The sequence below is a fragment of the Lissotriton helveticus genome, chromosome 6 (assembly GCF_964261635.1).
Source record: "Lissotriton helveticus chromosome 6, aLisHel1.1, whole genome shotgun sequence".
Lineage (NCBI taxonomy): Eukaryota > Metazoa > Chordata > Amphibia > Caudata > Salamandridae > Lissotriton > Lissotriton helveticus.
Window position 1 is genome coordinate 1,924,235,246 of NC_136067.1, and position 12,645 is coordinate 1,924,247,890.

At 42.2% G+C, this 12,645-nt stretch overlaps 1 protein-coding gene across 2 annotated transcripts in view; it reads left to right on the plus strand.

Annotated features, from left to right (window-relative positions):
• Window positions 1–12,645, plus strand: part of KIF13B (kinesin family member 13B) — a 701,202-nt gene that overhangs the window by 392,211 nt on the left and 296,346 nt on the right. For both annotated transcript variants that reach the window (XM_078649880.1, XM_078649879.1), the window contains one exon: window positions 1,723–1,857. In XM_078649880.1, coding sequence (XP_078506006.1) covers window positions 1,723–1,857 — 135 coding nt within the window. The remainder of the gene's footprint in view (window positions 1–1,722; window positions 1,858–12,645) is intronic.

Genomic DNA, 12,645 nt, shown 5'->3' on the forward strand with positions numbered 1-12,645 from the left:
CGTCCGGAACCTTTAGATTATTTAGGTCAGTTAAAGATGTCTTGACCAAGCTTGAAAAACGATAAAAATCCACCTGATATGGGGATCTTACTTAAAAGAGACTTTCCTTTGCACTTATACTTTGGTTTTGGCACAGATATAGTTGTGGCAAAGATGTAGTTAAAATAACTCCCTGTCCAAAAAGGTATAACAGGGCTCCAGACTTCCGGCGGCGGGACTGCGGGTTCTCACGTTCTATGCTCTGATAGAATGTCCACGATGGACATTGCTATCCCAGCATGAATGTGATCTTGACCTGGTGGATTCCAGCTCTCGTCCTTGTACCCAGTGTGAATGCAGTTGACATGTGGTACAATTATCCTAAATCTATATCACAACTAGGATTAAGGTAGAGGACCACAGTTATGGGGAACTGAACCGAAGCAAACCGAACTTTGCAGTCCCGGTATAAGAGACAGTCACTCTCGAAAAATAGAGTGCCCAACTTTGCTGTCTCAAATTTGATTTGAATGAAAAACCCACAATGAACTTGCTCTTTTGAAACGCAGAGGACTAGCTGGAAAAAGTAAAGGGCAAGGTAGTATACTTTGACCAAGCCCTGCAGAGGGCGTAAACAGGTCATTAGGAAGTCCATTCTGTGCAACTATTTTTTTTGGGTTAAGTAGGTGAAGGTTTAACTCACCTGCAAGTTAAAGAAATTCAGTCATGTGGGTGAAACTACAGATAATCACCAAACCTTATGTATAACAGGGGTGGAGTGATGAGCTTTCTGGTGTGCATAAGCTGACCTTTATTAAGTGCTGGCTAACTTTCTTCTCTCTTCCTTTTTTTAATTTTTACCCATAATACAGTAATGTGTCATAGATGGTTATAATGTACAGGAGGAGTTTGAGCTCTTCTAGTTGGAAAGCTGCTTCTGACTTCTCATTTTTGTGAGTGTCTTGCAAAATAAGACTTGGTTGAACTAAAATGCATCTTTTCATGTTAAAATAAACGCAGTAGTAATATAGTTAAACCCACAATTCTAAATTATGAATAAAAGCAATCTTCTGGAAAAACGATGTCTTGTCCATGCAATATGCGCCTCAAGAGATTTGCGCATATAAGAGTGGTTTGACTCACCCAGGTGCTGTATCACCCGCCTTCCTACACGGAATGCCCTTGGTCACTGCCAGGTGTCACCCACTCACATTATCTACCAGAAGAAGCCACCAATTGGTATTGGTTATTGCCAATCCTTATGTTTCAAACTTGCCTATGTCTGCTGACCACTGGACTCCCATCACTGAATAATCCGATTAGTATTATACATTTGAATGACAAAATTGAACAATGGAGGGGGTTGAGACCCTTCTTATCCTTGTCAAACAACTAATCCACCCCACAATGGCTTTTACTTCAGTATGCCTCTACAATTTCTCCCATAAGTAAGACTCTCCGTAACACTTCCTGTTAGATCAGGCCTAGTATCTCCTGGCCTCTGTAATGTGTGAGTTACGACTCTTACCCAAAAGGCTCATTTATATCTTTCCAGACTTCTCTTTCCTACAGAATTGTGAAAAAGATGTAAATATGCATTGTTTTCCCCCTCAAATTTTGCAGCTGTTGCTCTGTCCTGCACTGTGCAATTACTGTGTGTATTGACCTGAGTGCCAATGTAAAACTGCTAATGTACCTTTAACTAAACCTAATTAACATATAGAATGTTTATTTCATCAACAGGAGCGTCAGAAACAACTTGAAAGCTTGGGGATCTCTCTTCAGTCGTCTGGAATTAAGGTCGGAGACAATAAATGCTTCTTGGTGAACCTGAATGCGGATCCGGCACTCAACGAACTTCTTGTCTACTACTTAAAGGTAATAAGGTGCTGTGTACATGAAGAAAATAAGAGAATATTTCCAGTTTTTAAAACCAGTCTGGTCAATATCAAATCAGTAATAAAAGTCAGTGTTTTAGATAATTTAGCCCAGTGTTGGCTTTAGCATTTGAAATTTTCTAAGCAAGGAGTGTGGTCTCAGGGTACACATTCTCACCTTGCATACATGTTTAATGCAAGTTTGATCTGGTGTTATGTAGGAAGTGGCAGATACATTAGAGAATACATAATAACTTGAAGAGACTGTCAACAATTCCCCCTCTCACCAAAGAGATGTTATGTTACTCCAAGACTAAACATAATAAATCACTTGTTTTCAATAGACATGCAAAAGTGCTTAATGTGAGCCAGTGGTTGCTGGTGGGGCCCACCAGCACTAATTTTTTGGGGACCAGCACTTATGTTTCTTCATCAGATATTGACTGCAGCAGCAGAGAGAAAAACACACAAACCAGAAAGAATGAAAGGGAGACTGGAAAACTGGCACAAAAGTAGAAAGTGGGGATTGGCAGGATTGAGATAAAGGGGCAGCAGGGTCTTGTAATGAATGAGAGAGGCCTGAGCTGATTTCCGCACTACGCAGCGTTGGTATTCGAGACACCCATTTCAGCACCGCCGAGCAGAGCTTTGGGCACCAGCACTTTGGCAAATGAAGCCCTGCAAGCAAGTGAAACATTTTGTTTTTAAAGTGGTGGTTTTCTACCTAATGAGAAGAGATTGAGAATTGAACTGTAAAATGGCCCGGAAAAGGCTCAGTGAAGTTCCTGCTAAAGTTTTAGATGTTTGGTGGCCACTCGGATGAAACATGTGTTTTAAAAAAAAAAAAGTGATGGCCAATACTAGCCTGACAAATGTAAGAGCGTCTTTTAGCAATTGTATGTCTTCCTTATATTAAGAAGAATCAGCTGCCGGATTCTTCTTCGTCTTCTTCTGATAAATAAAATCTTCCTTGCACTACTTATCTCTTTCTTCAGTAGTCTCCTGTGAGATGTCCTCATTACTACTTCTGCATGTATGTAATCATTCATGGGTCATCCCTCTTAAACACTATCTTCAAAGAAGTAAATCAGCTGTGGTATACATGTATCAGTCCGTCCTCTAGTAGCATGATTTATCTCTTACCAGTACAGACATTTTTCCTACTACAACAATGATTGAAGTCTCTCATCCGGCTCACCCTTCATGCGTCTTCTTAAATTCTCCTCACCATAGCAGGTCGTGCCCTGATCCAAATGATTTTACACGAAAAACAGGAACCCACACTTCAATGAGTTTCACACCATATATTTTTAGGGATGAAAAAAGATAAGCACTATTTAATGTGTTTACCTTGGCGATTAGTTGCGCCAGTTTTATTCATCAATTTTCACAAAAAGAGAACATGTCACTATAGTCAAGAGAAATATCAGAGCCTTAAACGTAACGGCCATTTAGTGTCCAATATTTACAATGAAAGATTCAATATTTACAATGCAAAAAATGTGATTTAGACAACAAATTAACAAAACATACATAAATTGTGAAACTGTGCAAAAGTAGTACACAACCGTCTTTATGTGATATCATTTCACAGATAAAGTGAGGGGAAGAATTATTCACATGTTATTTTAAAAAAAAAAAACATAACATTTTTTATGAACCAACAGTTTTTTTCAAGACTGAAATGTAATATTTGGCAAAAAATGGAGATTTTTTAGTGGTTCTCCAAAAACCAACACGACAACCTCTCGGTAGAAATGTTGATAGGCGTTTGAATCATAAACAATTTTAAATGTTTACAGGACTTGATCCTATCCGCCTACGCGTTTCGAGTTTGTGAGGGTTCTTCTCAAACTCTCTTCAGGGCCAAATGAATTCCATTCCCCATTTGTTAAACCTAATAGTGAAAACATAACAAATAATGGATACTTAGTGCTAGCTGCTTCCATCAACCCGCTACAGTCTCCTCCTATGTACAATTTATTAAAATAACACATACCTCTAGGGACTCGAGGTAGGTTAGTTCATCCAAATGACTTGTGGAATTTCGAAGGATTTCAAAGGATTTGTGCGTATTTCAAAAAAAACAGGAGTTTTATATGTGAAACCTGTTTTTAAACATAAGGTGCCATTTTCCGTGAGGCAGATCGACAGTGTGCTCATACCTGGCTATAGTTGAACAGGTCATCTGCTCATACTGCTAATTTTCAGTTTCCATCATTCGGAAAAAAACAGCGCTGTAATTGGAAAGGCTCGTGTTATTTTATGTCTGAGCCAGCATGCTTCACTCAATATTATACAGCTACTGCCTTGAATGGAATAGCACTTACTTTAATTATGTTGCCTCATGCAGTGTATTAGTTGTCAACGTCCTCTCAGTATGCTTGACATTCACGGTGTCATCGCCATTAGTCTTTATCTGGCACCGCGACTCTGTTGAAGAACGGGCGGCAGTCAGGAAAGAATTCCGAGGCGCGCTTTGAATTATGTTGGAACCGCTAATGCGTGTACTCGCATTTAGGCGGGCGGCTCAGTTTACATTTAGACAGATTGGAGCCGCGGTCGAAATAATTCCAATAAAGTGAGCCCGCGCTTTAAGTTAAGCGGGAGCCGCTACTGTGCGCTCTAGCACTTTGTCAGGCGGCGCATACTGGGATTTCAACGCAGGGGAGCTCGCGCTCGTGATTGTAAAAGTCAAAAAGCTCGCATTTATGTTTGTATTCAACATAGCAGTGTGAGGCTGCTGGACTGTATTAGTTAGCGCGCTGTGAGGAGGCGTCTTAGATACTCAACATACCTTGCAGTCCACGGACATGAATCACTTCCTCATTCCTTCACATGAAGTGAATGGAGTTCTGGCATTCTTACTAAACGGGCTACGCCTCCATTGTGGGCCAATCACAATCAAAGGAGTTTTGTGTGGTCCAACTGATGCATTATGGGGCATGTAGTCTAATGGTTTAAAGTCTAGAAAGTTCACTCATAGAGTTTAAGCCTGAATTGATAGTGTCAAACCGGAGTATTAGGTAGGCCTCTTTTCTCAGCAGTGCCTCCTCTACGTTCGGTGACCTATGCTGTGGGTCAATCGCGGCTAGAACAGTCCACTTGAAATCTGTCTCCTTATGATTTGCAGTGGTAAAATGTTCAACCATTGGGGCATTTTGCACTTTTCTCTTTAATCTCGAGCGATGTTGTGTAATCCTGACATTTACTTGTTGGCATGTCTTCCCTATGTACAATTTGTTACAAACGCACACAATCCCATAGATCACATTTTTACTCTTACAGTTTGTATGCAAACTGTGTCTCCATTTCAAGCCATTATGGCTAAATACATCTCCTTCTACAACACTTTGGCAGGCCACACAATTGCCACATTTGTGGTGGCCAGTGATTGGTTTGAGGTTCCATTTAGATATTAAATCACTTTTGGGTTTCTGGATGAAACTGTCTGCTCTGATGATTTGTTGGCCAACGCTCAGATTTTTCTTCATCGCGAAAATGGGCTTTTGCAACGGGGATTCCAAACCCTCCAGCAAATGCCAATTCCGCAGAATAATCTGGCGGAACTTGTTTGTGTGCGCTCCATAAGTCGTAACACATACGAGTTTGTCCAACTCCTTTTTCTTTTTGATTTTAAGCAATTCTTCTCTCGGGGTAAAACGTGCTCTTTTTTTAGTGTGGCCTGCCAAAGTGTTGTAGAAGGAGATGTATCAGTTGGACCACACAAAACTCCTTTGATTGTGATTGGCCCACAATGGAGGCGTAGCCCGTTTAGTAAGAATGCCAGAACTCCATTCACTTCATGTGAAGGAATGAGGAAGTGATTCATGTCCGTGGACTGCAAGGTATGTTGAGTATCTAAGACGCCTCCTCACAGCGCGCTAACTAATACAGTCCAGCAGCCTCACACTGCTATGTTGAATACAAACATAAATGCGAGCTTTTTGACTTTTACAATCACGAGCGCGAGCTCCCCTGCGTTGAAATCCCAGTATGCGCCGCCTGACAAAGTGCTAGAGCGCACAGTAGCGGCTCCCGCTTAACTTAAAGCGCGGGCTCACTTTATTGGAATTATTTCGACCGCGGCTCCAATCTGTCTAAATGTAAACTGAGCCGCCCGCCTAAATGCGAGTACACGCATTAGCGGTTCCAACATAATTCAAAGCGCGCCTCGGAATTCTTTCCTGACTGCCGCCCGTTCTTCAACAGAGTCGCGGTGCCAGAGAAAGACTAATGGCGATGACACCGTGAATGTCAAGCATACTGAGAGGACGTTGACCACTAATACACTGCATGAGGCAACATAATTAAAGTAAGTGCTATTCCATTCAAGGCAGTAGCTGTATAATATTGAGTGAAGCATGCTGGCTCAGACATAAAATAACACGAGCCTTTCCAATTACAGCGCTGTTTTTTTCCGAATGATGGAAACTGAAAATTAGCAGTATGAGCAGATGACCTGTTCAACTATAGCCAGGTATGAGCACACTGTCGATCTGCCTCACGGAAAATGGCACCTTATGTTTAAAAACAGGTTTCACATATAAAACTCCTGTTTTTTTAGAAATACGCACAAATCCTTTGAAATCCTTCGAAATTCCACAAGTCATTTGGATGAACTAACCTACCTCGAGTCCCTAGAGGTATGTGTTATTTTAATAAATTGTACATAGGAGGAGACTGTAGCGGGTTGATGGAAGCAGCTAGCACTAAGTATCCATTATTTGTTATGTTTTCACTATTAGGTTTAACAAATGGGGAATGGAATTCATTTGGCCCTGAAGAGAGTTTGAGAAGAACCCTCACAAACTCGAAACGCGTAGGCGGATAGGATCAAGTCCTGTAAACATTTAAAATTGTTTATGATTCAAACGCCTATCAACATTTCTACCGAGAGGTTGTCGTGTTGGTTTTTGGAGAACCACTAAAAAATCTCCATTTTTTTGCCAAATATTACATTTCAGTCTTGAAAAAAACTGTTGGTTCATAAAAAATGTTATGTTTTTTTTAAAAATAACATGTGAATAATTCTTCCCCTCACTTTATCTGTGAAATGATATCACATAAAGACGGTTGTGTACTACTTTTGCACAGTTTCACAATTTATGTATGTTTTGTTAATTTGTTGTCTAAATCACATTTTTTGCATTGTAAATATTGAATCTTTCATTGTAAATATTGGACACTAAATGGCCGTTACGTTTAAGGCTCTGATATTTCTCTTGACTATAGTGACATGTTCTCTTTTTGTGAAAATTGATGAATAAAACTGGCGCAACTAATCGCCAAGGTAAACACATTAAATAGTGCTTATCTTTTTTCATCCCTAAAAATATATGGTGTGAAACTCATTGAAGTGCGGGTTCCTGTTTTTCGTGTAAAGTTATTGGGCCCTTACCCCACTTCTGTCCGCATGGGCCACACTCTCCTCTTTTGAAAAACTGATCCAAATGATTGGCATCGTTCTTGCAAGAGATCCCATCTCGTAACATGGACCCTTTTTCATCTGCACCTTAAAACCTGGTCACCTAGGACACCGTATAGCTGTACTGTGGCGCTCTTCAGACCCAGATACACCACCTTTTCTATAACCCATAGAGATGTCTAGCTCTTCCAACAACACATCACCCCCAGCACCTGCAGGTTCTTATGCACTAATAATCTACAGTCGATAATTATAGGCAGGGACGTAACTCCAAGATTTGAGATGTACAGGACGTGGCATCAGGGCATGATGCGTTAACATATATAAGGGACCCCCTCTTAAATACTTTTGGCCACGGAACAGAGAGGAAGACAACACTACAACTAGAAAAAAGATTCCCTCATGGCCTAAATACTTTTCATCTTGTCACATAGTTTACATACTTTTCCAAAGAGTCCTTCAAAACATGGCAATAACACTTATAATTTATTTGTTTTTTCATTTATATCAAAATTTGAATTATACTTTTTTGAATTCATTGTATTCTTTTTTCAATCTTTTCAATAAATAGTAAAATTTGGATCATCATATATAAACTTTTCAAATTACATATACAAATTCAAGAACAAAGGACACCCTACAGAACACACACCTAAACCTACTTACAGATGTATTCACACATACACTAACACATGCATCACTTCTCATTCAATACATTCTCTTTCTTCTGTGGCTAAGGTATCACAGATTGTCATGTGAACTATCACGCCAGGTCGACGCGCGTTTTGGTGGGTTTGTACCACCTTCCTCAGGACCTCGACAGAAAAAAGCTTGCTTCCTTATTGTGTGGACACAGGGTATCCTTTGGGAGCTGTGAGGGGATGTTTTTATAAGAGTTGAAGGATCGCTTGATTTGGTGATCACTCCTATTAAAAACCTGGAATTTGTCACGGCTGCTGTTTTTATGTGATTCCTATTTGTACGTTTCTCAAAAATCCAGACACCGGTACTAACGAAGATATCTTGCTTTCATCAGGAGGCTCGTTATTGTGGTCCAGCAATTTGTTTTCTCTTTTTTCCCTTTTAATTCAACTTAGGGATAATTTAAGTTTATATATTTTTATGGGGGGGCATCAGCAGCCATCCTTGCCATGTTTACTGCTTCTTTTTAGGTTTCGCCTGGCGATCCGCTGCACAGCAGCGTTCGCGCAGGCGAAATCTTTTGAGAACAGTATGTTGTTTAGTACCGCCTCTCTCTTCCATTGGCTAGCTCCATAAATGGAGGCTAGCCATTGGAAGAGAGATCTGTCAGTCATTGTGCGAGGCGATTCGTGGGCGTTCCGGCGATTTTTTTTTTTTCCCTCTCCGCCCCTTGTAGAAAGTCATTGCGGCGGTGGGCGGTGGTTTATTTATTTTTTTTTCTTCCAAGGTTTTTTTTTGTCATTCGCCGCCGGAAGAAGTCCAGGTGAGTGCTCCCCTCCCATCCCGCTGTCCGTGTCCCCCTTCCCGCCGGAGCTGGCAGCAGTGTCCGGATTAAGCAGCTCAGTCACAGAAGGGGGGCCCGGGAAGCCACACACGCTCACTCCTGCCTGCCCCCACGCGCTCTCACACACCGCCCGCTCGAGCGCAGCAGCCGCCGCCTCCGCCGGAGCAGCAAAACAAGCAGCCGAGAAGGGCCCGGGTCCCGCACGGAGGTGTGTCCTTCTGACCCCTCCGCTGCTCAAAGCCCACACGCGCTCCAGGATTTATTGGTCGGGACCTTTTAAACGGGACCCGAGTTTTTATTTTATTTTAGGGGTTTGTTGTGGTTTTTGCCCTTTTACGCCGCTCTTGCGAATGAGAAATGGCGTGCACGGGGAGCACTGAAGAGGAGCGCGGGGCCACCCCTGGCGCTTAGAAGCCGCCCGCGTGAGCCACCCCGTGCAGGCGTTCCCCACTTGACTGGATGGCATTTTACTGGGTCCTCCCTTTAAAGAAATGGCAAAGTGGAACATGCGCTCCCGTAGGACTGAATGCATCGTTTGAGCCTCCTTTTACACCGCTCGCAGGAGAGGACCCCCTTTGCAGGAATGTGTCACTGGAGCTTCTATTTGAGCAAGTTTAATTGAGACTCATTTTAAAAGGAACTTCCCTGTAAACAAACAGGTCGCTGGAGCCACACAGTAATCACTACGTTGTTATCTGACTGATTGGACAAGAGGGCGGAGGCAAGAGGCGCCCTTGATTATTCATCCTAGAATCTCACCGACCTGATCAGTGTAAACAAACGGGTGTTGTAAGCTGAGTCGGGAGAGGGAAGGTTGTAGAAAGGTGTAGGGTAGGAACTGGAGTCTCGTCATCAGGGCAGTGATTATATTTTTAAAACACATTCTCCTCACCTCAAACGCCTGACAGTATTGATTGGTGGCACGGTCCAGAGCTCACTGGCTGTGATCAGTGCAAGTGAGTACGAGTGGATAGCTCTCCCCGATGTTGTGGGTCTTTGCACAGGTTGGAAGTTACTAGTTTCAAGTCCATATTCACTCCTCTTCCCAACCTTTGGTCTCCAATCCAGAACATTGAGTTGTAGGATTTTCAAAACTTTAATTTCAGATTCTTCAATTACGGTGGGCTTAGTTACCAAGCCCTATACGTCACAGGGCTTACTTGCACCACTCTTGTCCTTCTCATATCCATTCATTGTAACCCATCATTAGATAACTGGGCTCTAAGTTGCACCTACCTTTAATGAAGTTTGATGTTTCAGTAACCCAGTGGCCTTAGTTGCACCTCCTCCGGACAGTGGCTGTTAAATATACCTACCCAACTCAGGTCAGCTGGTATTTTTTACATATATCCAGGAGTTATCCCTACATACAATGCTGATTGTCATATTCACATACATGGCTGCTTTCCCAGAGTCAGACTTCCAGCTGTGCCATCAGTGCAAAGAGTTATGTAGCGGATCCTCTGCCCCAACCTCATCAGGCTCATCATCATCATCCTGCCCGTCATCTTCTGGTACCTGCTTGCTCCCTGTCCGGCACCGGTCTCTACACGTACTACCCTGCCTTCACACCTTCTGTCGGCAGTGCTTAGAGGGCCAGCGTAGCCCTGTTGAGCCCCTCCACTGCCCTGCCTGTGACTGTCCAGAGCCTGCCATGGACAGCACGGCCTTCCTACATCTCAGCAGCCTCTTGGATGCTGTTGAGGAGCAGCAAAATAACGGCCGCAGTGGAACGAATGGAAGCAGTGGCCGCCAGTACCATCATCGTGGTGGCGGTGGATCACTGCTTCGACGCACTCCGGGTCCCAGCCCTACTGGTACACGCTGCAGCTCGTGTGATGAAGGGACAGGAGCAAGCTCCCACTGCCTGGACTGCCAGGAGAACCTATGTGCAAGTTGTGTGCGAGCCCACCAGCGTGTGTGCTTGACAAAGGACCACTTCATCGTTGAGCGTTTCCCACAAACATCTTCTGCCATTGTTGGACATGAGGCACCAACTTCAACCAACAGCCCGGCTGGCTCCTCTGTGTCCACTGCCACATCCACTTCTCACAACAACCACCATCAGCAGGCAACACCTGTTTCTCCGCTATCTCAGGCCTTCCTCCATCACCTGCAGTCACCATCCTTCAGTATCTCCTTCTCTGATAGGACCACCTACTGTCAGCAGCACGATGATGAGGTAGGTGCTCTATCTAACTGCTTAGTTTTATCTGCTTTGGTCTCCAACCTGTTTGAATTTCTGTGATTAATTTTTTGCTATTTAAAATGGGTGTAATATTACCATTGACTATATGGGCGGTTGGTCTCCAGATAAGATTTTTAAAGTGGTCATTTATCCTTTTTATTAACTAAGGAAGTTGTCAATAAGCATTGTTTTTAGGACTGATAAATGAAGATGCTCATTTAGAGGTATACCTTGTCTCGTGGCACCAGGATATCTCTGAAGCTCTGTAAACGTAGTGTCTTGACTTAACTAGACTTAATATTTTTGTTTGTAGCCTAGGCTTTCCTTGTAGTTGGTGATGCTTCAAAGATGTCCTTCCGGATTATTTGAAGATTACCTACCATTCTAGTGCAACTATGGTCCTCATTTGGAACTATCTTGCTAGTTCGAGATGGCATCCCAGAGGGCTGATTTGAGACATAGCATATTTTTTATGGCAGTCGGGAGGCTCTGGATAAGAGTTTGAAGTTGAGATTTAATTCCCAGTTTTTGCAACTTCTGAGTGAGCAAGCATTTGATTTCTAAGCAATTGGAATACATATCAGTGGAAAATCACATTCATAGTTAGCAAATCTCGGTTATGAAAAAATGTGGTGTTTTATTTTTTTTAATCCTCTAAAAGGAGATTATAGGATATCTGAAATTTGATAACTTGGAAAGCAACAAAAATAGCTATCAGATGTGAAGGTCTCTCTCCCAATCACATTTTCAATAGCTCGAATTTGTGGTGGACTCTTGTTGACCGTGCAATTGCAGTTAATGTAACGTTACACATTAGATTAATGTAACACATTAAATTAATTTAATAGTTTAAAAGTCAAAGTGGGACAGAATAAAAATTGGGTATTCTGATCTTAAAATCGATTAGCGTGATCACTTTTTTTTATGGTCATTATGTAAATACTCCTTTAGAAATTCACCTAGATGTTTCATTTTTTTAATATATATATATTTGTAGATGATCGTTGTTGCATAATTGTGTTTTTTCACTTTTTGCAGGATGGAAAATTGGTATGCATAATTTTATAGAAACGTATTGTAGAAATGTCTTGCGTATGTGGCAATTTTGAGAGCAGCACGAACGGCTAATTTGTTTTGTGTGCTTGTAACTTTTTGGGACTAATTATATTATTAATATATATATTGTTTGAAAATATCCAAAGTGTTTGACTCTTTGCAGAGGTATTTTAAAATATATTTGTCCTTGGTAAAACAGTACTCCTCCCCCTTTTAAGTATTGAGCCGTTGATACCCTTGATCTAGTTACATCTGCAGGACTGGAGGTGGAGGTAACTGGTAGAAGCGAGATGCAGACCCTTTATCAGCTTGGGGATATTGCCGCTATGTCACTGTACGGTAATTTATATTCAGAGATGTGTCGGCCTTTCTTACTCTGTTATGGCAAAGACCTACTGGGTTGGGCTCACCTGTGTCAGACTGGCTAGTTCTCTCACTTTGAAAGGAACATATTTGGAAGTTTGGCATCCCTCTGTTCGGGCCACATTGCTATAGCAACTTGTGTCTTTTAGGGCAGTATGACAATAATACCTGCTTTATAGGGTTCCATTAAGCAATGATATGGCCACCCACACAAGGTGGTTTCAAGACCGAAGAGAACCCGACCGCCACCAGTGCAGGATGGGTGCAG